The sequence below is a fragment of the Limanda limanda genome, chromosome 1 (assembly GCF_963576545.1).
Source record: "Limanda limanda chromosome 1, fLimLim1.1, whole genome shotgun sequence".
NCBI classification, from domain to species: Eukaryota; Metazoa; Chordata; class Actinopteri; order Pleuronectiformes; family Pleuronectidae; genus Limanda; species Limanda limanda.
Genome location: NC_083636.1, coordinates 15,410,664 through 15,433,163, shown reverse-complemented (window position 1 = coordinate 15,433,163; position 22,500 = coordinate 15,410,664). Strand labels below are relative to the sequence as shown.

Sequence of the window (22,500 nt, the reverse complement as noted above, 5' to 3'; positions counted from 1 at the left end):
TGTGTCAGATAGAGCATCTTTAAAACCTGGAAAGAGACAGTGAATTACATTCATTCTATCTCAGGTGTACTTTCTATTAAACCAAACATATTCAATAACACAGAATAATTAAAAAAACTTTCACAGCTTTAATCTCTGCCATGTGTTTTTGTTCACTCACCCTACGACTACAATGATGAAGTCGAGCAGATTCCAGCCATTCCTCAGGTACGCATTGGGGTGGAAGAGCAGGCCATAGGCTATTACCTTTAGGAACGCCTCCACTGTGAAAATGATGAGGAACAGATACTCCACACGCTCCTGCAGAGACACAAAAGCAAGACAGGTCCATTTATTTGTCTGAGCAGCAGCAGTGCAGGAATGTAGAAATGCGCAGAAAGCATTGGAGAGAGAGATTAAAAGATATGGAAGAGAGACGGGATTGCAGATGGTCAAGTTTATAGGAATAAGTATAGCTGCTTTCAGGGATGCACTGAAGTCTTTCCTGAAACTTTTCAGAGTAGCCGTGTGTGGGAAAGCTTTTGTCGGAGTCAGTTGCTCCATCCCATGGTAAATTATCCAGAAAATGTCACAGTGAGAACATTGCAGGAAAACTAGGAGAATACAAATATTGATGAATAACGACCTGGAAAGAGTTCATGTCTGAAAACAGCTTGATTTTCACGTGTGAGTGAGTACTGAGAACAGGATACCAGATTACAGGACAAACTGATCCAATGAGAAAACACCAAACTTTCATTCATGATATTTTGGCCATAACTACATACTAACATCAACACACATCCATTCAGTCATCACATTATTTATTTATGCCCATATCAGCCCCAAAGACCTTCAATTTGACTTGTGAGTACTAACAGTGCTGGCTGCTTACTCCTCTACTTCTCTGAGTTTATCAGCTTGTTTATGTGGATTCTTGTGTGCGTGTGTGTGTATTTTATTTTGCGTTTGATTCTTTAAACTACAAATCTGTTTATTTGTCTAAGTAGTACTCGTGGACACAATCAAAGCATTTAGATTATTTATTCAAAGCAGCTCTCTTAAGAGGCAACTGTGTGAAGAGATAAATGCATGTGTGTGTATATGTATGCAAAAATGCACACGCACACACAACTCCTCTACTACTCTGAGTTCCTCAGAGACTGTTGTCATAGCGATGACCCCTGCCGAATGGGGTGATGGGAAATGTCTTGAAATGGCCCTCAGAGACAGATAGAGGGATTACATAACTTTATGACCATCAGAGAATTCATCATCCACCTAATCATCTAATCAGCTGTCACATCTGCTTTCTAATGTTTTGCCAAATTTACAAAAATGACATTAGATGAAGACATTGGTGCAATATATTAAGCCTCCTGCTTGTCTCTTTTCCCATGGTCATACACTTGCAGAGGGCCAGAGCTTTGGGACAGAAGGCCAGTCAGGTCTCACCGGGCCAAGGACTTATCCCTGGGAAGAATGAGCTGAACCTGAGTCTGGAGAGACGGAGCTTCAGAGATTAAACCAGTATAATAAAGCCTGGTCGTGTTACATTCTTGAGCTTGCATGTACAGCAGCAGCGAGCTAGCTATATCTGAATTATTGCCATTGTTGCAAGGAAGAACAGGTATTAATATTCAACAGTGCTATCAACAAAAGTGACATTTTACAATTGAAGAATAACTGTGAAAAATATCTCCTATATAAAAAGACTTTTGCAAGGGTGAGAATTTAAAATCTGTGTGATTTAATAAAGATTTGCTCCGATAAAACAGACTTGACTTGAGGACATTAACATACTGTAAAAAAGAAAATGGTAAAGACTCATTCCATTTTTTATATATTTCCCCTGTATTTTCCCTGGCCTGCTGGTTAGTTCAAAAGTAATGCGATAAAATCGACTTCCTCCACAACTCTCTGGTCGTACAGTGCCAACATAATATACATAATAGATATTTAACAATGTAATTAAATTTCTCCAAATGTGCTCTACTCCAATCATCTGTCTTTACAGCCTAGTAAAAAAGTGTTGTTAACTTTAAAAGCCCATGTTAGTGTTGGATAAGGTCAAGTACACAGAAGCTGTATTAGGATCTGCAGTTACAGGCTTATGTGAGTCTGAAACTAGTCCAGCTAAACAAACAACTTTCTCAGCATGAAGGAACACTGCGAACTAACACACTCATGCACACACACACACAGACACACACACATTTTTGGTCATGGGAATCAGTCATTCATATAACCACAGTTTTGACACAACAGCTGTGCTTCCACTGTCCCGTATTTAAAGATAATTTTCTATCCATGCTTGGAAAGGTGTCGGTGTCAGCAATGCACGCACTGAATCTAAAAATGACTCATGAATCACAGCTCAAGATTACAACTGCTATATTTCTTATTCTTACGATCTGATTATCATACAAAATGTGATTTGAAAGTGTTTCTCCTACACTTAGAAATGCTCGAGAGGAATTGACAGGGGAGGGAATGACTTGAATAATAATGCAGAGATTATGCACAGTTTGAATCACAGACAGCGTGAAAGGTAAGTTGATATTTAAGATTTAACATGTGAATAAGCTGCTCGGAGAGCTGAATTTGGGCTCCGCTAACCGCCCCTCGATTAAATTGAAATCTGTCCATTGTTCTATACTCACACAAGCCTAAAGAATTTCACATTAAACACCCCTCATCCTATAATATATGTTTGTGTGTGTGTATCTGTTTCAGAGCCTCAATAATCTATTGTTTTCATATTCATCATTGCCATACTGCCAAAGACACTTCCACACAGTAACAGTTGTGTATGTGGAAGTAATTAATCTCAAACACATCCTCTACCCTTCTAAAACACACAAAAGAGAGCACACACACACACGCACACACAGATAGAGACGCACACCCGGCCTGTGTATCTGCTGCTGACAGGCAGACACTTTGGCGCTCTGAAGAATAAAACAGAGAAAAACATCTGGTAGGAACAGCTCAACCTGACAGACACACACAAATACACGTACAGACACACTTCTCGTTCTCTTTCTCTTCTGTTCAAACAGCCCCATAAAGGGCAAAATCCATAAGGGGCACGACTAATCTGGTTACTGACTGGAAAGAACTGAGAGAGACGACGCACGCCGGAGAGAGAAGAGGGGGATGAATGAGGGGGAGACTAAAGAGACAGAGTGAGAGAGAGGGAGGCAGACAGAATGACAGAAAGGTGAGTATGTGGGGGCAATAATTCAGTTACCTGTGATAGGTCAAGCAAACCGCCTATCCATCAACTAGGCCAATCAGATTATAGTATCGACATTCTACCATACAGCGGACAATGTTTCTATTCGCCATGACCTTCTGTGCATGTGTGTGTGCTGCAAAACAGGATTAGCCATTAAGCTGTTTTCGAAAGTTGCCACAGACACATCAGAGTCCAGTGCATGTCTCTTTTATGCAGTTTTCAATAGATCAAGAGGAAGAGAAAAAAAAACCTGGACACACTGTTCCAACAACTCAACCATGAAAACACACAACAGCACTGACATAACATTTTTTATTTCAAAACGTAATGCTTATTCAACATGTTCACAGCAGTGAGGACAACATGCAGTGCAATGGTCTGATTGCAGACCTGTCAGGAATATATACACTTTAGGCAGTTTGTAATTTAACCATGTATTCAATTTTAAAAACAAATAAAAATATTCAGCTTGTGTAATGCTGCAAATCGGAAGTACAAATGGAGTGCAAATGGAGTGACAACACACACAGGAAATGTGTGGCTTCTTACAACTTTTTTTAAACTTCAGGTCATTATTGGTTTCTGCGATCACATCATGCTGAACTGAACTCTGTTAAAGACAACTGTGCAGATTATTATTATTCAAATATGGCTGCTGCCTCACACAGGTCTTATGCTCAACCCTCACACACCTTCGTCTTTATCACCCCAGCACCTAGGATTCTAATCAACAACCACCTCTTCTACAGCTACAGACTGATAAATACATAAGATGGACAGCTTTTTATTTCAGACTTAAATTAAGAAGAAACTCTCTTCTTCGGACTCCCTGTTTGTTGCCAATTGTTTTCTCTCTACCTCTTTCTCGCTCATCCCTTACCTTTACTTCTTTCTTAAACTCAACTCTCTCTCTGTCTGTGGTTGCCAACCAGAAGTTACCATAGAGACCAAAATGGGTTCCGATGTTACCATGGAAACTGTGGGCTGCAGCAGCACCGGCAGCAGCAGACTCTCTCTCTCTCTCTCACACACACACATACACACACACAAACACATTCATGTACTTCTATCTTAGTGAGGACACTCATTGGCATAATGCATTCCCTAGCCCCTTACCGTCACCATCACAACTAAATGCCTAACCCTAGAACTAATTAAACCTAGTTCTAACCCTAAAACTATGTTTTAACCCTCAAACAGTCCATTGAAAAGTGAAAGTGACAACCAGTCAAATTGTCCTTAGTTTCCGAAAATATCTTCACTCTGTAGGATATATATATATATATATATATATATATATATATATAGAGAGAGAGAGAGAGAGAGAGAGAGAGAGAGAGAGAGAGAGAGAGAGAGAGAGAGAGAGAGAGAGAGAGAGAGAGAGAGAGAGAGTCAGTATTGTATCAAGAATATCCCCAACACATACCCCTTATAAGTAGGGATGGGTATCGTTTGGTTTTTATCCGATACCGGTTCCTAACCGATACTTTTAAAACGATACCGGTGCCTAAACGGTGCCTGAACCGATACTTTTTTCAAAAAAGTGCACAAAACGATGCTTGACTAAGAAAGGCTTTTTTTATTGCCAAATATATTAACTGTTTAAAGTAGATTATAAATATAAATAAATACAAAACCCTTTTTAACTCAAAACTATGAATAACATACGAACTGTTAACAAAAGTTTACACTATACTTAAATAAATAAAAATAAATACAAAACACACACACTCTGACTCGTGACTCTGCCTTCGGTGCCTGAGCCAAATGAAGACTGAGGGTCGCTTTTCCATCACTCGGAGACCCCCGTGTCTCCGCGGCTGGGGCTGTCGCAGGCAGCCTTCGGCCCCCCGCCTTCGTCCCCCTAAAATGCGGTCGCTTTTATGAAACATTTCTCGGCGTGGTCTTCGTTCCTCCCGGTCCCGGATCCCGGTCCCGGGACCGGGAGGAACGAAGACCACGCCGAGAAATGTTTCATAAAAGCGACCGCATTTTAGGGGGCGGCTGGCCGCAAAGATGCCGGAGCTGGCCGCAAAGATGCCGGAGCCCGGTCCCGGAGCCCGGTCCCGGAGCCCGGTCCCGGAGCCCGCTCCCGGAGCCCGCTCCCGGAGCCCGCTCCCGGAGCCCGCTCCCGGAGCCCGCTCCCGGAGCCCGCTCCCGGAGCCCGCTCCCGGAGCCCGCTCCCGGAGCCCGCTCCCGGAGCCCGCTCCCGGAGCCCGCTCCCGGAGCCCGCTCCCGGAGGAAATGCGCGGGGGAGAGGTCTCACGAGGAGATCCCCCCCCCACACACCTGCACGGGAGCCCTGACGCACGCGGGGTGCGGGCAGCGCGGGGACAAGAGTCTGTCCACCGGCAGCCGCGGGGCCCGGCGGGAGCCGCCGCTTCCCGTGAAGGAAGGAGCGGAAGTGTGAGGAGGCGGGACGAGCGGAGACCTCAGTCTTCCATTGGCTCAGGCACCGAAATGAGGCACCGAAATCTCCGTTGCGTTTCGGTCCGGGTAGGTACCGGTTGTATTGGAACCGGTTCCATATTGGAACCGGTTCTCGGTACCCAACCCTACTTATAAGACTCTTCTGTCAGCATCCACATGTCCCTATTGTGTGCACATGTGTTAATTCTCAATAATGTTCTGCTTTAGAAAGTGGAAAGATGATGGGAATGAAAAAATAAGGAGCCTGCTAAAAACTTTGTGTACAAAGTTATGAACAGTAATGAGTAAACAGCTCCTCATAATCACGGTTTATTAATTATTTTAGGGTTAGGGTTAGTGATCAGGGGTCAGTGCACTTGGTCTGTAATTTTGGTCTGTAATGTAATTTGCGACAGAATTAGGATAAACACCTATAATCAAAACTGACATTGCTGAAAAGGTGTCTGTACTTATTTCAGGTGGAAACAAAAATTTAAATAATAACACATTTCACTGGGATTTCTGCCTGGGACAAACATTTATTTTTCCACGGCACTGGAGAGCCTTTTTGATTTGCATTGCTATTAACATGCCACGTTCAACACAAGTCTCATTAACGGACCTAAGCTCCAATCTATGGGCCTCTGGACAAGGATTAGGTTTGATTAGAGATTAAACGTGTGTGTGTATGTGCATAAGTGTGTGTGTGTGTTTGTGTGAGATAGAAAAACACAGAGAGAATGTAATATGGGCATCAGTGACCCCCTGACCCTTGACAGGAAGCTAGACCCTGAACAAACAAACAGCCACACACACAAGCCATGCTTTTACACCCAACACAACCATGTGTGGCAACTACCAACATCTTACAGGGACGCAGCCGTTGAACTTCTGAAATGATATATTCCAAAACTATAAAAACCTTTTGAATACCAACTTAATAAAACAATTTATTTTCCTCTTTTTATTTGTCTATTTGTTTTGTCCAATATTATGAATATCAAAGTATGAAAGAAAGAAACTCCTGTTCCCTGGCAACAAGCACTGTTGGCAACAAGCATCTTGAAGGAAGGAAGGAAGGAAGGTAGAAATGAAGGAAGGAAAGGGAAAAGGAAGGAAGGAAGGGGGAAAGAAAGAAAGAAAGACCACTGTGGTGTATTTAATTTGTCTTTACATGAAAAATACAGATGATTTCCTCTCCAACATATTAGCTGTAGCCTTTCTGTGTTGCCTTCAAAGGCAACATTTAGAGGAAGGTGTGAGGTAATGTAAAGCAAAGTAAGATAAAATGTTCGATTATCTATTTCAATGGTATGTTGGGACAAAAAGACAGAGAAAAAGAAAAGAAAGTCTAAGTTAATTGGTGACTGAACTTATAGATCTCTACTGGGAATCTTGCGGTTGAAAAAAAATGTCACATGCTATCTCAGTTTGTTCTCATCTCACACAGAAATTGTCACATGCTATTAATTTCATCCTTCATCAATTTCTCCCACTTTCTCACACATGTATAACAAAGCAACCTGTAATCTGCTCGCCTCCACCTTCAGCCTCCCTTTCAACGAGACCAATTCCAGCTGAAAACAGACAGTAACTGTGCTACCACAAAGACGGACAAAATAACAGCTCCGTAAAAGTGAAATTAAATCGTGTCAATCGTGCCCTGGTGACAGACTGCAGAGTAGGTCATGAACCATGTCATATAAAGTCAAAATACATTAAAAAATTATTTTTCTTGAATACAGTCATTTCTGTCATTTTAGGTATCTCCTATCACACTAATGTATTTTCATTCATTCTTTCCTCAAGCTTGGTTCTTAAATGTTATCAAAGAATGTGAAAAACATCATAAGTGACAGCTAAGACTGTTATTTGCTCAAGAGCATGTATAAGCAGGACCTCAATACTTTAACACTGTCCCGTGAGTGCTCCAGATGATGTCATCGGCACAAGATGGCAGCATCTGTGGCCGGGATATTTTGGCTTCTCTTCTGGTTGGTTGGAGGAAGTGGAGCTGCGTCATTCCTAATCTCTGTTAAAAGGCTCAAAGCTTATCCCAACGTGCAAAGAGAGAAGACTGGGAAATACTGTGCAGGTCGTCACCGGTCAACTACAGGCCCTAACACAGTCTTACACCCACAGAGCAGAGTCAAGCTGACCTGTGTGTTTACAGGGGGACACCAATACTGATGGTAAAGCAAACATTTAAAATTGTCTGCAAACACAGACTGAGTTGGAAAGAAAAGGAGACAATATTTGCACAGGGATGGCAAAATAGAGAGAAAAGGGAATTTCAAAGGAAGATGAAGTGAGAAGGGAAAGAGAGAGTAATTGGTCTAAAAATATAAAAAACACAGGAGCATAAATCATCTGGTATAGACAGCCAGGCTGTTTTTTAGTTAGCGTGTGTATAAGTGTGCGAAGGTGAGTATGCTACTTGGTGTCTGAGGGGAAGATAGCGGGTACCCTTGAGAGAGGGGAAGGAGGGAAAGAAAGCAAGAGATAACAGGAAGAAAAAGAGAGAAAGATAATGTATGTACGGAGAGACGGAAAATGGAAAACCAAGGTGAGAAGGTGAAGAAATATCACTTTCTTCCTCTGCTTTCCCTATATATAAACGTATTTCAGTGGGCACTACTCGTGAGGCGCTTGACGTTAGTTGGCTGAGTCCGTTGACACCTCATAGAGATCCACTATAACTACGGACTCTTTCTCACACATACGCACAGATTTCCACCAGACGCACAAGCCGAGGACCAAATGAAGACAAAGTGCAGTGACACACAAATACACAGATCACTGCCGCGCATCTAGATCAGAGAAGCTGCTCGCTAAAGTGAGAGGACAAGATCGATTACTACTCTATAACTCAGCGCATGACTCATGGTACGTACTCAGCATATGTGTATGCGTGTGCGTGTGTGTGTGAGTCACAAACGGACAAAATAACCAACATTAAGAATTCAGCAGTATTTTTTGCTAATTTCTGGCATTGTATAGCCAAATACAACATTAAATCTGCCACATATTTGAATGTTGTGGCTAATCGGTTTATCAATAGGGAATATAATTATTGAAATAATTGGTAATACAAAATAAAAGCTTCTTGCAGCCCTGATTATAGCTACATAAAGTTTTAAAACCCAATCAGCCCACAACCCTATGTCTTTAAATGGTCGTATGTCTTTACACAGGACACACATATTTATCTCACCCTGTGATTTAGATATTCATCTCTCTGTCTTCCCACTTCTCTCCCGGCCAGATGAGTGATGCTCTGCTTGTTAGCGCATTCTTTCATTCACTCACTCCCCCTTTCCTGTCTACATCCACCTCTCTCTTTGGTCTCTTTCTCTTTCTTATCCTTTTTTGTCCATTTGTTTTTCTCCTCCTGCCTCTCCATGTGTCGCCCTGTTCTCTCTGTGCACCCAATCAACCTTCCTGTCTGCATTCGCAGCTTGATAAAGAAGGAGTGGGTTGAACCAAAGGGCTGAACTAACAGAGGAATCCCTGAGACAAAACGAGAGAGCAGTGCTGGTGCCATTGTGCCGGTGGCATCTGCAACCAGTCAGAAAAAGAGTGTATTTACTCACTTGCCGAGAAGCAACCAGTGACTTTTTATCCAGTGGATAACTAGATGAAACTCCCACAATTATAGATTGGAGACATAATGCTGCAATGATTATGAATAAATGCAATTACTAAATTATCAACATCAATAATAAACAATTGGCCCAGAAAATAAACAGAGCCTGTACTTTGTTTTTCTTTTAATGATTTGATTAAAAGTCATCCCTACAGTCCACAAACTTGTCTTTAAAACTCAATAAACACAGTTGTAACCAGCAGTCACAGCGACGGCATCGTGAGTACACACAAACCACACACAAGTACAGTGACAATGTGCTGTGTGTGAGAGAAGAGTGTGTTCTGCCTCCTAGCTCTTTCCCCACAGAGATCAAACACTTTGCGAGTGTGTGTGTGTGTGTGTGTGTGTGTGTGTGTGTGTGTGCTTGTGTGCTTGTGTGTAGGTCCCACTGTGTAGACATATGATCTCCTCAGATATGATGCAGGATCGGCCGAGAGCCCTGTAAGTGTAGGAAATGTAGTTCCATATTTGGGGATATTTCAAAGTTGAAATGGCAGAGAAAATGACTTATAGAGATAAATACATGGACCTTTGAAAAGTAACCTATATATCTACTGCTCAATTTTTTATTTTATGATCAGTACTTTCACTGTACTTCTCGTTCAAGTACTTGTCTTCAGCTCCCTAGACCAGTAACTGATAGCACATCTGGCATGAGTAAACCATTAAGAACACAGCAGCACTGATTTGCGCTATATCTCCAGGAAATATTGATTTACAACTTGTGAAACAGAATTACTTCCATGTCTTGCTTCTTTTTACACCATCCAAGATCTTGTACAGAGAAAGTTTTTCCAGTACGACCAGAGAAATGTTCTTCTTCTCCCTCTCCCTCTCCCTCTCCCTCTCCCTCTCCCTCTCCCTCTCCCTCTCCCTCTCCCTCTCCCTCTCCCTCTCCCTCTCTCACCCTGTTGAATGACTTGTACTGCTCCTATCACAAGTAAACACACCGCTCTATCTCCCCGCAGAGCGCTGGAAATCCCTGCCAGTGAATGAGTGTGTGTGTTTGCGTTGCGTGTTGAGAATTGCTCCATCATTCCTCCCCTGGTTAATGTCCAGTAGAGCGAGACCAGAGCACAACACAGAGAAAATGGAGAAACATAGATACAATGTGAAAACACTGACGGTCGCGTGTGTGTGTGTGTGTGTGTGTGTGTATGTGTGTGTGTGTGTGTGTGTGTGTGTGTGTGTGTCAGAGGGAAAAAAGAGAAAATTACATTGAGGTGTGAAATAATTGCTATAAGAGGACTGTAACTGATATGTCAATTATCTCTAACGGCAGCTGGAATCAATAATATTTCCCCTCGGTAAACAAACCATGGCTTCATTGCAGGGCCATTATGTGTCCTCACATCACATCATATCATTAAAAAATAATGGTTGACAGTACAAGCAAAAGTAAAGTAAACTGAACTTTGTCTGATTAATATTACTATTGATGATTTTTTAACAAAAAGGATGACAGGGATTAAAGTGATCAGCTTCCTCTAAAACTCAATCTGTAACTGCGACTTTCAGGATGACGGTGTGTAAGTGAGTAGAAAAAGTTTAAAAAGCAGGAAAAATAAGGAAACTATGGCAACTACAGACTTCTGGTTCCTCCATAAAAAGTTCATAAACAGACAGACTGTACAGTATGGAACTATGATTGCTTAAAATTAACTCTGATTTGAGTGAAAACCCAGCATCTTCCCCCCTGACCTCACAAATCCTGACGGATGAATTGTATGATTAAAAAGAAGAAAGCTTGTGAAGCTCTCCTGCTGGCATTGCAATGCCACCATGACACCCAAATAGGATTAACTGCTAACTCCCACTCCCCTGCTGTTACCATAGTAGCACCGTTGAAACAGCGACCCACAAGCTATAAAAAGACAAACTTAACTTCAAGACAGCGAAAAGTTAAATAGAGAAAGAAGGTAATTAAGATAAGGGTAGGAGGGAGGGGAAAAGAAAGGTTACCAACTCATCTTTTGTTGGTATTTGATTTTACCGAAGCATATTTTGGCTGACAGGTCAAAAAGAGAAAGAGCAGGGAAGGTGACATAGAGAGAAGGAGCTGAGGAGGACCATTAAAAAGCTAACAAGGTTATTAATCAGGACGGACGAGAACACATTTTTCTCTCTCTCTTTCTTTCATCCTGTACCGCAGTGAATATGTCGTCACTTTGTCTGCCTTTCCCTCTGTATTCTCCTTCTCTTTATTTCTAACACTTCTTCTCTCTGACTCAAACTCCACCCCTTTTTTTTTTGGTTGCTGCCTCTGATTCATCTCTCCTTGTCAAGCTACTTTTCTCACCTTAGATTTTGGGACTGTAACCATTTTTTTCATCGTCGATAAATCTTCAAATACACCATAACAATGGAAAATGTTGTAGATCAATTTCTAACGAAAGCAAGGTTTGCTCCAGAGTTTGGAACTTCTGTTATTTGTCTACCCAATTAAAACCCAAGTAGCCTGTCAGTGAGATTCAGGCAAATTTAACTTAAACCATTTCTGATATTTGTGTTGATGTGGACGTCCAAATTAAGAGTATTTGGAGGTAAGAAAGCTGGCAGCTGACAGGTCTGCGGAACAGCTGCGGGGGAAAGGAGAGTAGATATGTGGCCAAAAAGAAGCGCCCGTAAAATAAAGAGATATGGAGGAGTTGCAGGTAATAGTGTGAAAGGGAAAGAGCGACAGTGATGGAGGGCTGGGATGAAGTGTGCCTGTGGTTTTCCCGCTGCATCACCATTTATTCCTTAATTGAAAACTGTGGAAAAGGGTCATCACATATTCACAGAGCCCAAGGTAATGTCTTCAAACCTCAAAAACATATTTTTCTGTCAGCAAATTCACAATACTTTGAATAACAGCACGATCTGCAGCCACACGCAATGATTAATTCAATTGGACTCTCTTAAGTGGTTTTCATGTCGAGAAAAAAAAAAGCCTATCAGTCTCTGACTGCATAGACCCATGAACACAGTGAACTGAAACACAGCTGACAGGGATGTTCCTCATGATCCCTGACTTCCTGAACAAGACAAGCTGCTTCTGTAACAAACAAACCAAACTCTGCTTATAATTCTTCATATTTTAAAAGTATCCAGGCTGAATATCGGAGATAAACCATTTTATATAAACATAAATACTTTCTGCTGCAACATCTATCAGTACGGTTTGCACTTCCTGTATGAGATCGTTCTCGTTCACCAAAGTTTCATACTACAAGAGCAAACTTTTGGTGTCATCAAACTAAACTAAAATACATTTTAAAGCTTCTATTTCAATGTATGTATTTTGTTGCTTTTAAGGGTCCCCAAAAGTAAGGAATTCCGTATCATAAACACAGACGAACGTGCATCAATGATATGAGAGACACATGGGGGTAGAGAGTTTCATGATACGATCACAGGATGTGGACACACGCTGGAGGAAAAGGCAGCGGCCGGACAAGCCGAGTGAACCTGTGGAGCTTCACATTAAATCAGGCAGGGCAGTGAAGTCAAACACGCTGTCAGCTGATCAGTATCAGCTGACTCCGTTTATATAATCCGACAAGCTCTCTCTCGCTCTCCTCTGATCATTCATGCTGCCGCGGTGACTGGTTTCCTCTGCCATCATCCTGGTTTGATTTCCTCCCAAACATAACTTGTGATAGCATCTCTTGCTTGGTGCATTATGTATACTTCACATCTCACTGATAGTGTATAGGAGTCCGCCGGGCTTTGCTCTGTATACACCAAAGGCTCTATTGTGCTCCCTGCAGAATGCATTTCTTTCTGCATCCTCAAGAGGGAATTCAGACACAAATATAACTGTTTAATCCTGAGCGGCCTTCCACCGTCCTGTAAAACCAACACTGTACAGCGTCTTTTCCTCTCTTCTTCCCTTCTCCCTCCTGTAACCAATCAAGTTTCTCTGGCCACAGAGCCTGAGAGAGACAATATGTTCTGTTTGGAGCTAATTGTGTGTGCTGTATGTATTTCCCAGATCAAAAGCAGAACAAAGCACACGCACACCACCTACACTTTCCCTTTCAGCTTAGTGGGGAAGATAATGGATGTGGCTTGTGACCCTGTTATGTACCCTACAGACATGGCCATCATTAACTGCATGAAAGACACACACACAGGCACAGAAACACACTTCAGACGCAACTCACTATCTCAGACCACACAGAAATTCAACTCCCACATTCGCCAGTCAATACGGCATAATTAGGGGATACCTCTTTGTATATGTGCATCTGTGTGTACGCATGGGAAAACAGCACAATTAAAGGATACCTGTGGTGTGTGAAAAAGATAGAGAAGACAACAGAAAATGAGAGAAAGCAGGAGTGGACAACGTGGGTGAATATAGAAAAAAATAAGGACACGGTAAAGTAAAATGAAAATTAATTATAAGTATTAAATAATGGGAAAGAAAATGTGAGATGTAAAAGATGGAAAGATGTGATGTAAAAACTGGAAATAAAAGCTTCATTTTATTCTTTTATAACAAGTTCTTGGCTAATTAAAAAATTACGTGCATTAGAAAATATTTAAGTGTCACAGCCTCGGTACTGACCTCCATATAAAACTTTGTGAAAACACTCAGTTCAGCAAAAAGACTCGGGCATGTTGTCGTTCTGTGGTGATCAGTTAGCTGCAGCTCTGATGTGATGCTTTCTTGACTGTGTTGTGGTCGAGTGCAGAGTTCAGTGCTGACTGAGGTTTGAGCTTTTACTGATTCAGCGGGTGCTTCATCAGGGCAGTGAGCTTGCGTGCATGTGCGTTTGTTAGAGTGCGTGTGAGAGTGTGCATGTTCTGGGCATCCTGAGCACAGATTTTCTCTTTATGTTAGTCAATAGATGTTTGGAAGAATTTCTGTGTGTTCGCATTTGTTTGTAACTAACAGCCAAAGAATGTAGAGTTTACGCATGTATAGCATACCTGTGTGTGTGTGTGTGTGTGCATGTCTGGTGTGTGCTTCCACCGTTTTACCACTATATCCTTACTCTAACTTCAAAGTCCTTACTAAGGTTATTCTGCAATGACTTCTCTTAATGCACTTGGACTGCTAAAGACACTCTGTACTTCAGTCCACCCTAGGGTCTCTAAGTTGTGTGTGTTACTGTGTGGAGGGGGTGGGGGGGTTGCCGAGGGAAGGCCACCTAAGAATAAAACTACTTTTCTTGCTCCTCCGATGTTTATTTCATTAATCTCTGTTTGGAAAGAGTGCTGTAGGTGAACTAAACATGAAAATAACTCTAACAACCCACCAATAAGACTATCAGTGAAGAACGATATAAGATGCTCAAAGTCGCCTTCGGATACCCACAGATTAATTTGTGTCAATTTAGACTGTGTCTGTAAGGTTAGCTGGCAAGATGTCTGAGGAGGACAAAGGAGCCGTATGTGCACATGTCAATATTTGGATATTTATCGCAGGTCATATCATCTTCGCCATATTGAACATTGTTATCACAAATAGCCGATATTCTCCATATATTGTACAGGTTTAATGTTAATCTATTGATTTCCTATAAGGGAATAATAATATTTTTTTCATTGAACACTCCTCTTGTATGATTTACATTACATTGGCAGTACAGTATCTATAGTTGCCTTAATTCAATAAGATACTGTACCTACAGTTTGATAAAAACATGTACTGAGAATCAATTGCTGGAAGGAATGAACTGATATTTGACAGTGTAGCAGGGGAGTAAGGGACGATATTCTGAGTGAAATATGAAAGTGGGGATAGCAGGAAAATGCAGAGCATGACAGAAAAGAAAAAAAGAAAAACTTTAACTTAAATTCACCTTAAAATCACCAATCAACCACTTTTAAATTACAGACCACATGATGTTGCCCATAAATAAATCCATAAAACCAGTCTATTCCACACAGTCCCTATGTAAAAACACTACAAATCATCTCACACATCTGCACTTCATCACTGAATTCCTGAGAAATGACACACAGCCTCACATGTAGTGGCGATCCCTTTCATGTTTGCTAGAGTTAACTTTAATGTCACACACATGATGCTGTTTACAGTCGAGCAGTCTAAATACAATAAGAACGCAGAGCTTATGGAGAGACAGAGGGATACATGGACAGGGAGGTAGGAAGAGAGGGGGGGGGGGCGCTATAATATAATTAGTCTGGTTTTTCATGAGCTCCTTGACTGTCTCCTCGCTGTCTTTTTTACCCTTGCTGTGCATATGTGTGTGTGTGTGTGTTTGTGTGTGTGTGTGTGTGTGTGTGGGAGTGTAGGATGAACCGTGAATGTTAATGGATATTGGACTGTCAGACAAATACAAACGCACAAGAACAGACCCACATTTCTCAACAGCACTAGATCACACGGATAGACTGAGGACGTTACCTCTCTCGCGTCTCCCTACCTTTGTCAGTCTATTGCTCCCCCCCCCCAACCAAACACAAACAGATACACACAAAAGAATTGGCCAAACCTCTGCCTCTTTCGCACAACCTTGTTTCTTCCTTTGTTATGGCAGTGTCCATTTTAACTTTCTTTGCAAACTTTGCCAGCATCAGATGTGTGTGTGTGTGTGTGTGTGTGTGTGTGTGATATGTCAGCTCTAATGACTTGTTAAAAGCTGTTTTTGCACGCCAACGTTAGTTTTTGACTGAATCATTTAGATTGGCTCGACTCTGGTCCCCTTGCGTGCATGTGTCTATCAGTGTGTGTGTGTGTGTGTGTGTGTGTGTGTGTGTGTGTGTGTGTGTGTGTGTGTGTGTGTGTATGTGTGTGTGTCTTGGCCTCTCATTAACTTTCCACCTAGTGTTGTGATGTAAACCCCTGCTGAGGTTGGCTTGTTGACCAGCTCTCGCAATACATCCCTTCATCATTATCACACTTTTTACAGCTTTTTCTCTGCTGCCTGCAAGAAGAAGTATGATTCCCAATAAAAATACTGCATAGATCTTCTTTCTCCCCCCCAAAAAAACCCACTCTCACAGTTATATAATTTGCTTAGCTGCTCAGGACTCGGCTTCACAAACTGGCATAACGTTTTTAGAGCTAACTGTTGGTATTGCAAGAACATTTCGGCTTGACCTCTTTCTTGAGAGGCAGTTATGTCAACAAGAAGTCAGCATGATGGCAGGAATTAAACAGCAGCACATTGTAATACCTTCATGTATTATTCTGTGCTGTAGTATCACAGTGGCTACACTCACATGCCAGTCACATAGCAAGAAATCCCAAGTTTGACACAGTCATGATGAGTCACGGATTTGGACTGCTGAATTAAGCCTCCCACTGGCTATTGAATAGTTCTCTCTGCTTCATCCCAGTTTCTGTTGCCATTGTTTTAATGTCCTTCTCTACAGGCAATTATAATAACAGACTAACAGGTTAAGCTTCTGATAGAGAGTACTGACAACAACAACAACAATATTGTGCATCAAGTAGTGCAAAATGCTGTTCCTAAAGTTTCCCTAAATTTGTTGTCTTAAGCAAGAGCGACAGTGACCAGATCTTATTTTAGCCCCGAAGAAGCAGAAAACTCATTCAGAAGGAGAGTTTGCAAATCAGCCTCCTCATTGTGGAACTGCTCGAACCAGACAAAGTAAGATTGATCCAAACTGGATTTTAGCCAAAACCAGCTGCAAGTATCAATACCATCTGACATCAGACAAGAAAGAGAAGCAATTCAGTAATCATACAATAGAGGTAAGTGTGATATAATGTATGTGTTGAATGATTTAGTATGGCGCTGTACAAGATGTTATAAAAATAGAAATGGGCCTTGATAGGAAGAGTTGTCAGTACAGTATATCAACCTCAAGGTCGATCTTTCTGTTGTGATGCAGCTGCTATTAAGTTATTTGTTACCAACAGAAAACTATTGACATCAACTGTCAAGTAGTTATCATGTCTGACCAATATCTTGTAGCATATAAGCTGATGCCTGTAATGAGCATTATCAAATGAGCACAATCAGAGATTATTTGTACAGGGGTTCCACGTTAATTGCATGGCTGCTTTAATGTTGTGATTATTTGTAAAGCCAATTACATGGTCACCAGCTTTCCAACTTTTGAGCATTGATAGTCACCATGACAACCTGAACCTCTTCCCTCTATAGGAAGCAATCTGTAGGGCAGAGTGTCCTTATGGATGGCCGGAGGGTGATGTCACAAGGTTTACCAGGAACAGAAATACACCTCCAACGAGAGGACAAACTGTCTCCGTCTGATCACAATGACAGCAAAGCCATGCAACTCATAAACCATGCACACACGTGGACACACTTTAAATATGCAACTATGCTACCATGCTATCTTGCTCAATGTGGGAAAGGTTTTCTACCTAAAATATTGTAAGACCTCGACTTTACCCTGTAAGTTTGAATGGCGCTGTACAAACAGAATTGGATTAAATTAAATGTGGGAACGTGTGGACATATTCATCAACACACTGACACCTGTCCTTCAGTCTTTTTCACTGTGTGAGGACATGTCAATGACGGAACAGTAGAGGAACAAAGAGCAACAACACAAAGTAAGAGGAGGCTTAAAATGAATAGAGGGCGTACGGAGGCAGATAAGAGAGGAGAGGAAGTAACAAGGGGAGGCAGGGCAGGAGGTTGAGAGGGTTTAGGATTGCCTCTAATAATGTTTGACTGCTTCTTCTACCATGACATCAAACATTTGCAATATCCATTAACTGCCCTTTTGTTAAAGCATTTTCCATCTAAAGTTGACATTCGTATATGTAATTAGGCATCCTTTTATTTAAATATTAAGATGTTATGCTCAGTAAGCTCTTTAAAGAAGGGATTTCCATCATTGCCTCTTTCCTCTTTTATTCTCTTCATCCAATATGACCCTCAAAAATCGTTTTTCATCCTCCGTCCCTGCAGTCAGTCTGCCTGTCCTTGTGCTGTATTAAATTCTATAGGTATTAATTTATTATTCTGTCCTTCTTCATGTTTGTACATTCAGTCTGACTTTCACCAGTTTGCAAATGTCTGCTTCTCGTGCCTCGGTTTCTGGTGTTTCTGTGTGTGTATGAGTCTATCTACCAAACAAATTCACCTCGGTGAATCCACACCTTTCCATTTCTCCATCTTTGCATCTTTTCCTCCAGAGCATCCACATTAGTTCTGCTTGCTTGGTGTTTGATGGAGCCTGTCCCCCACGCCGGCCCCCTCCGAGACCCCACTGAAACTTCCATCGAACCTCCGATTCATCAATCTCCCTGCAGCTGGCAGGAAGTTGACACAAGGGGCACGGCCCCTTCTGGCTGTCTGGAGCAAAGATGGCTGATGGTGTATAGGGGAGGGTAGGATAGAGGCAAGTGGCAAGGACAGCAAAAGGGTTGTCCACAGAAGTGGTGGTGTGAAGTAGGTGCTTGTGCATTTGTACGGGGAGGGGCAGGATTTATGTGTCTGCGTGTGTATGTCGTACTTAACTATTAAAATAACAGAGAGCATCTATGTGGCAAAGAGACTCGTTTTAACTTCGTAATTTCTAAAACAGCCCTTTAGTACTGCTCTGTTATCATGTGGCCACCTCTGTGTGTGTGTGTGTGTGTGTGTGTGTGTGTGTGTGTGTGTGTGTGTGTGTGTGTGTCAGAGAGAGATTCAAGCACAGAGCTACAAGGAGATTTCATGGTACTAAGCTTGTGCACTAAAAGCATGGTAAAGGGCACTAGGGTTAATAAGCATTCAACAAATGGATTTATAAGGCTTCATGTAATCCCCCAACATACCCAACAGACAAACACACAAGACATACAGCCAGGTATACACACTCCAAGGTACACAGTATCATCAACACCAGCTTTAACTTCTCTCTCTCTCTCTCTCTCTCTCTAAAGAGCAGGGGAACGAGGGAGAAGAGAGGGGAGATAAAGAGGAAGAGGCAGGATGGTTACTTTAACAAGCCTGCAGTAAAATGGAACGTCAGTGACAGCTAAATTCAAAGATTCTTTAGCCTGAAGCTAATTTGTGAATTGAAGATTTGCTCAAAATGTTTGCTCCTGAAATATTGATACTGGCATTGAATTCATCTTGCATCTGGGCAGATTGTCAGAGAAGCAGAAACATTCAACATGCAACAACCCGGCTGCTTTATAGTCATGATGTTGCACACTCAACCCCCGGGAGCTGCCCAGTGTCACCGCAGTTCTCTATTGATGGTCTCTGAGCAGCCTGACTGAAGCAACAGAGGTTAAGTGCCTTGCTCGAGGGCAACTCAACCACATTTACAGAGCCATCAGAGGGTGTTGGTCATTCAGTGTACCTACCTGAGTACTTTTGGTGCCCGTTCATTTGTCTGCAATTAAACAATTGAGCCAAACAGTTTCAGAATAACTTGCTGTAACTATCTGAAATACTACACATAAACACATATTGATTAGAACCAGAAAATAAGTTATCCCGCTACAGTTTCAATATGATCTGAAAATTTGTTTACACTACCAACAATAAAAAAGATCTATAACTCTGTTGCCCCGTCTGTTGCTACACCTCTCTCAAGTCTAAGCGTGAGAAAGAGGTATGTCTGGCCTTATCATCGGAGAAATCCCGTAGGTGGACCAAAGAAGACTATTTGACCTATGAAAATCAATTAATGCACTCTGGAGCCCTTTAACTAACTAATCATTTCAGCACCAGACTGATAAGAGTAAATGTATTGATTTGTGTGCATTGATACTGTTGTTTGCATGTAGTGTACATGCACAAATGAGCAATGTACAGTACGGCCCCCACTTTTCACATTATTGCTCAAAACACACATCTTCCCTCTCTCTGTGCTACCTTTCAGGAAGATTGAGCTGCGTGCTACTGCATTGATGAGTCATTGATGACACATAAGCACACGTACACACACTTAACATCCTTAATACTCCTGCCAAAAAAGATGCATATATGCACAAACATTAACACACATCCAGCCACAATCCTACATCACTCACACATCCACAAGTATAAAGATACACAAGGGAGGAATGGGACTGGGGTCCGTTTCAGTTAGCCTGGGCTAACAATGGGAAGCAAGACCTGTGGGACACACAAATACATGCACACTGTCAAACACACTCCTTCTCTCCCCCTGTGGGTAGGGACACACAGTACATTCTGGGCTGTTGTTCAAAGCTTAGCCGGATTAGCTGCATGATCTTCCACTTTTTTTTAAATAAATATTTTCATATTTTTAGCAGGTTTTGGCTCATTGAAGCAGGAGAGCAGCTTTTGAAAAAAGTACTTAAGAATACACAGATTTCATGTCTGTTGAGCAAAAATGGCACATCATGCGAGGCATGGAAGGTCCAACTGTGGTTTGCTATGTACACAATATGGAAAGAAGTATAATGAGAAGAGATGTACAGTATGTACTTTTGTGTACTCTTGGTCAGTGGTTGGAAACATAAATGGGATATAAAGATGGACAATGCGTGGCCCACTTCCTCCCACAATCCTAAAATAAAGCCAAAATATCCCAGATACATTCATTATTCTGCCTCGGTATCACACCAACACATTAAATCTTAGCTGTCAATCATGATTTAGATTGTATAGCATCGAATAACTAGTTAAAATTCCACAATAGACGTCTAAGTAGGTCCTGTGTGATGTGAATGTCCATACTTTTAGACACTCACATCAGTGTATTAAAATCTGGGATAAAGACTTCATTGACTTCTGCTTAAATTGTGTAATTCTCCACTTATCTGAAGGTTTTTTTTCTGAACAGCTTCTTGCAGACGGTCACAAACCACAAGAACATGTTGCTTGTGTAATAAAGTCATGTAATGGCACTGAGCTCATTCTAGCTCATTTTAAATAGTCTCCTTGGAGAGGGTTGACTTTGCCTTTTAAAACCAGTGCTGTGATTTGTAGGTCTCCGATGAATTATCAGGGTTTGGTTTCAGTGAAGCAAGCAGTAGCAAGATGTCTCTGCTTCATTTTATATCACATTTTGTCCACTTTGTGTAATTTCCCCTCCCCCCCGTCTCTTTGCAGTATTCTCTCTTTACTCTCTCTTTCTTTTTACATCTTGAAGCTATCAGTATGTTGGCAGTGAGACAACAGAGGCAACAAAGCACGTGGAGAGAACATACCCACAATTCCACTGCTGTGCATACCCATAATTCCACTGCTGTGTCCAACACACACGTACACTGACACACACACAAACACACTCGTGTCTATAATTCCATTGTGTTAGCTAGCTGGCAGAAAGCCTACTTCAGTGTTTCCAAGGCAACAAGTTTGTAAAATTAGTGACATTGTGTTACATTGTGTGTATGTGTGTATATTCTATGAAAATAATATTGGAAACATGTTAAAATGCAACGTAACCATGTTTGAAACTGGGACTGAAAAACTTGATGTATGACGCATCTTTATCTCCTCCCGTTTTAAACACACTCTCGCCCAATCGTGTGGCGAGCTCAGCTGTCAACCAAGATGCTTCACACGACTTTAACAGCATCAAATTACTATAAAAACCTATCAGACACATGAACACTTGGCTTCACGGGAGCTGTCATGTCGTCTAACTTCATCGTTTGGGAATATAACAGTTTCGAGCAATATGCCATATGGAGATTTGGCCACAGAAGTTTAGGTTAAACTCAATTCATGGTTGGTTTTGGTCTTTTTACAGGATTCGATAAAAGTTTATAATAGTAATAGAAATGTATAAAAATATAGAATATTCATTGCCTCATTCTCTTATGCTATATTGTACATTTATCAAAAAGATCCTGATGATTACTTGTGCTAATTCAGACATACAGGAGGTACAGTATAATGTACATTGCTTCTATATCTGACGCTTACACCATGCACTGTTCAATTTGAAAAAATAAAATGAAACAGGAAGAAAGTTGAGTTAAAGAAAAACTAATACAAAGAGTTAAACTAAATGAAGAGCAATGAGAAATAAAATGCACATAGACGTGCACTGTGTGTTTATGGTTTTCCTGGCATCTCAAAGTCCGCATGTGGAGCTGTGTGTGTGATGAGAGTATGGATGAGCCAAGTTCGCTGTATGGTCAGCCAAGAGAGGTAGAGTCCAGTGGGACGTGTATGTGTGTGTGTGTGTGTGTGTGTGTGTGTGTGTGTGTGTGTGTGTGTGTGTGTGTGTGTGTGTGTGCGCGCGTCTGTGTGTGTAGTTGTATGTGTAGTTGTGTGTGTAGTTGTCTTCTCTTTACAAGTGATAAGTAAGGGAATTAAAAGGAGACTCTATTGGCAAGTTTCAG

At 41.5% G+C, this 22,500-nt stretch overlaps 1 protein-coding gene across 1 annotated transcript in view; it reads right to left on the bottom strand.

Moving 5' to 3' along the window:
- Positions 1–22,500, bottom strand: part of cacna1c (calcium channel, voltage-dependent, L type, alpha 1C subunit) — a 156,322-nt gene that overhangs the window by 57,876 nt on the left and 75,946 nt on the right. The window contains exon 4 of the mRNA XM_061081199.1: positions 161–300. Coding sequence (XP_060937182.1) covers positions 161–300 — 140 coding nt within the window. The remainder of the gene's footprint in view (positions 1–160; positions 301–22,500) is intronic.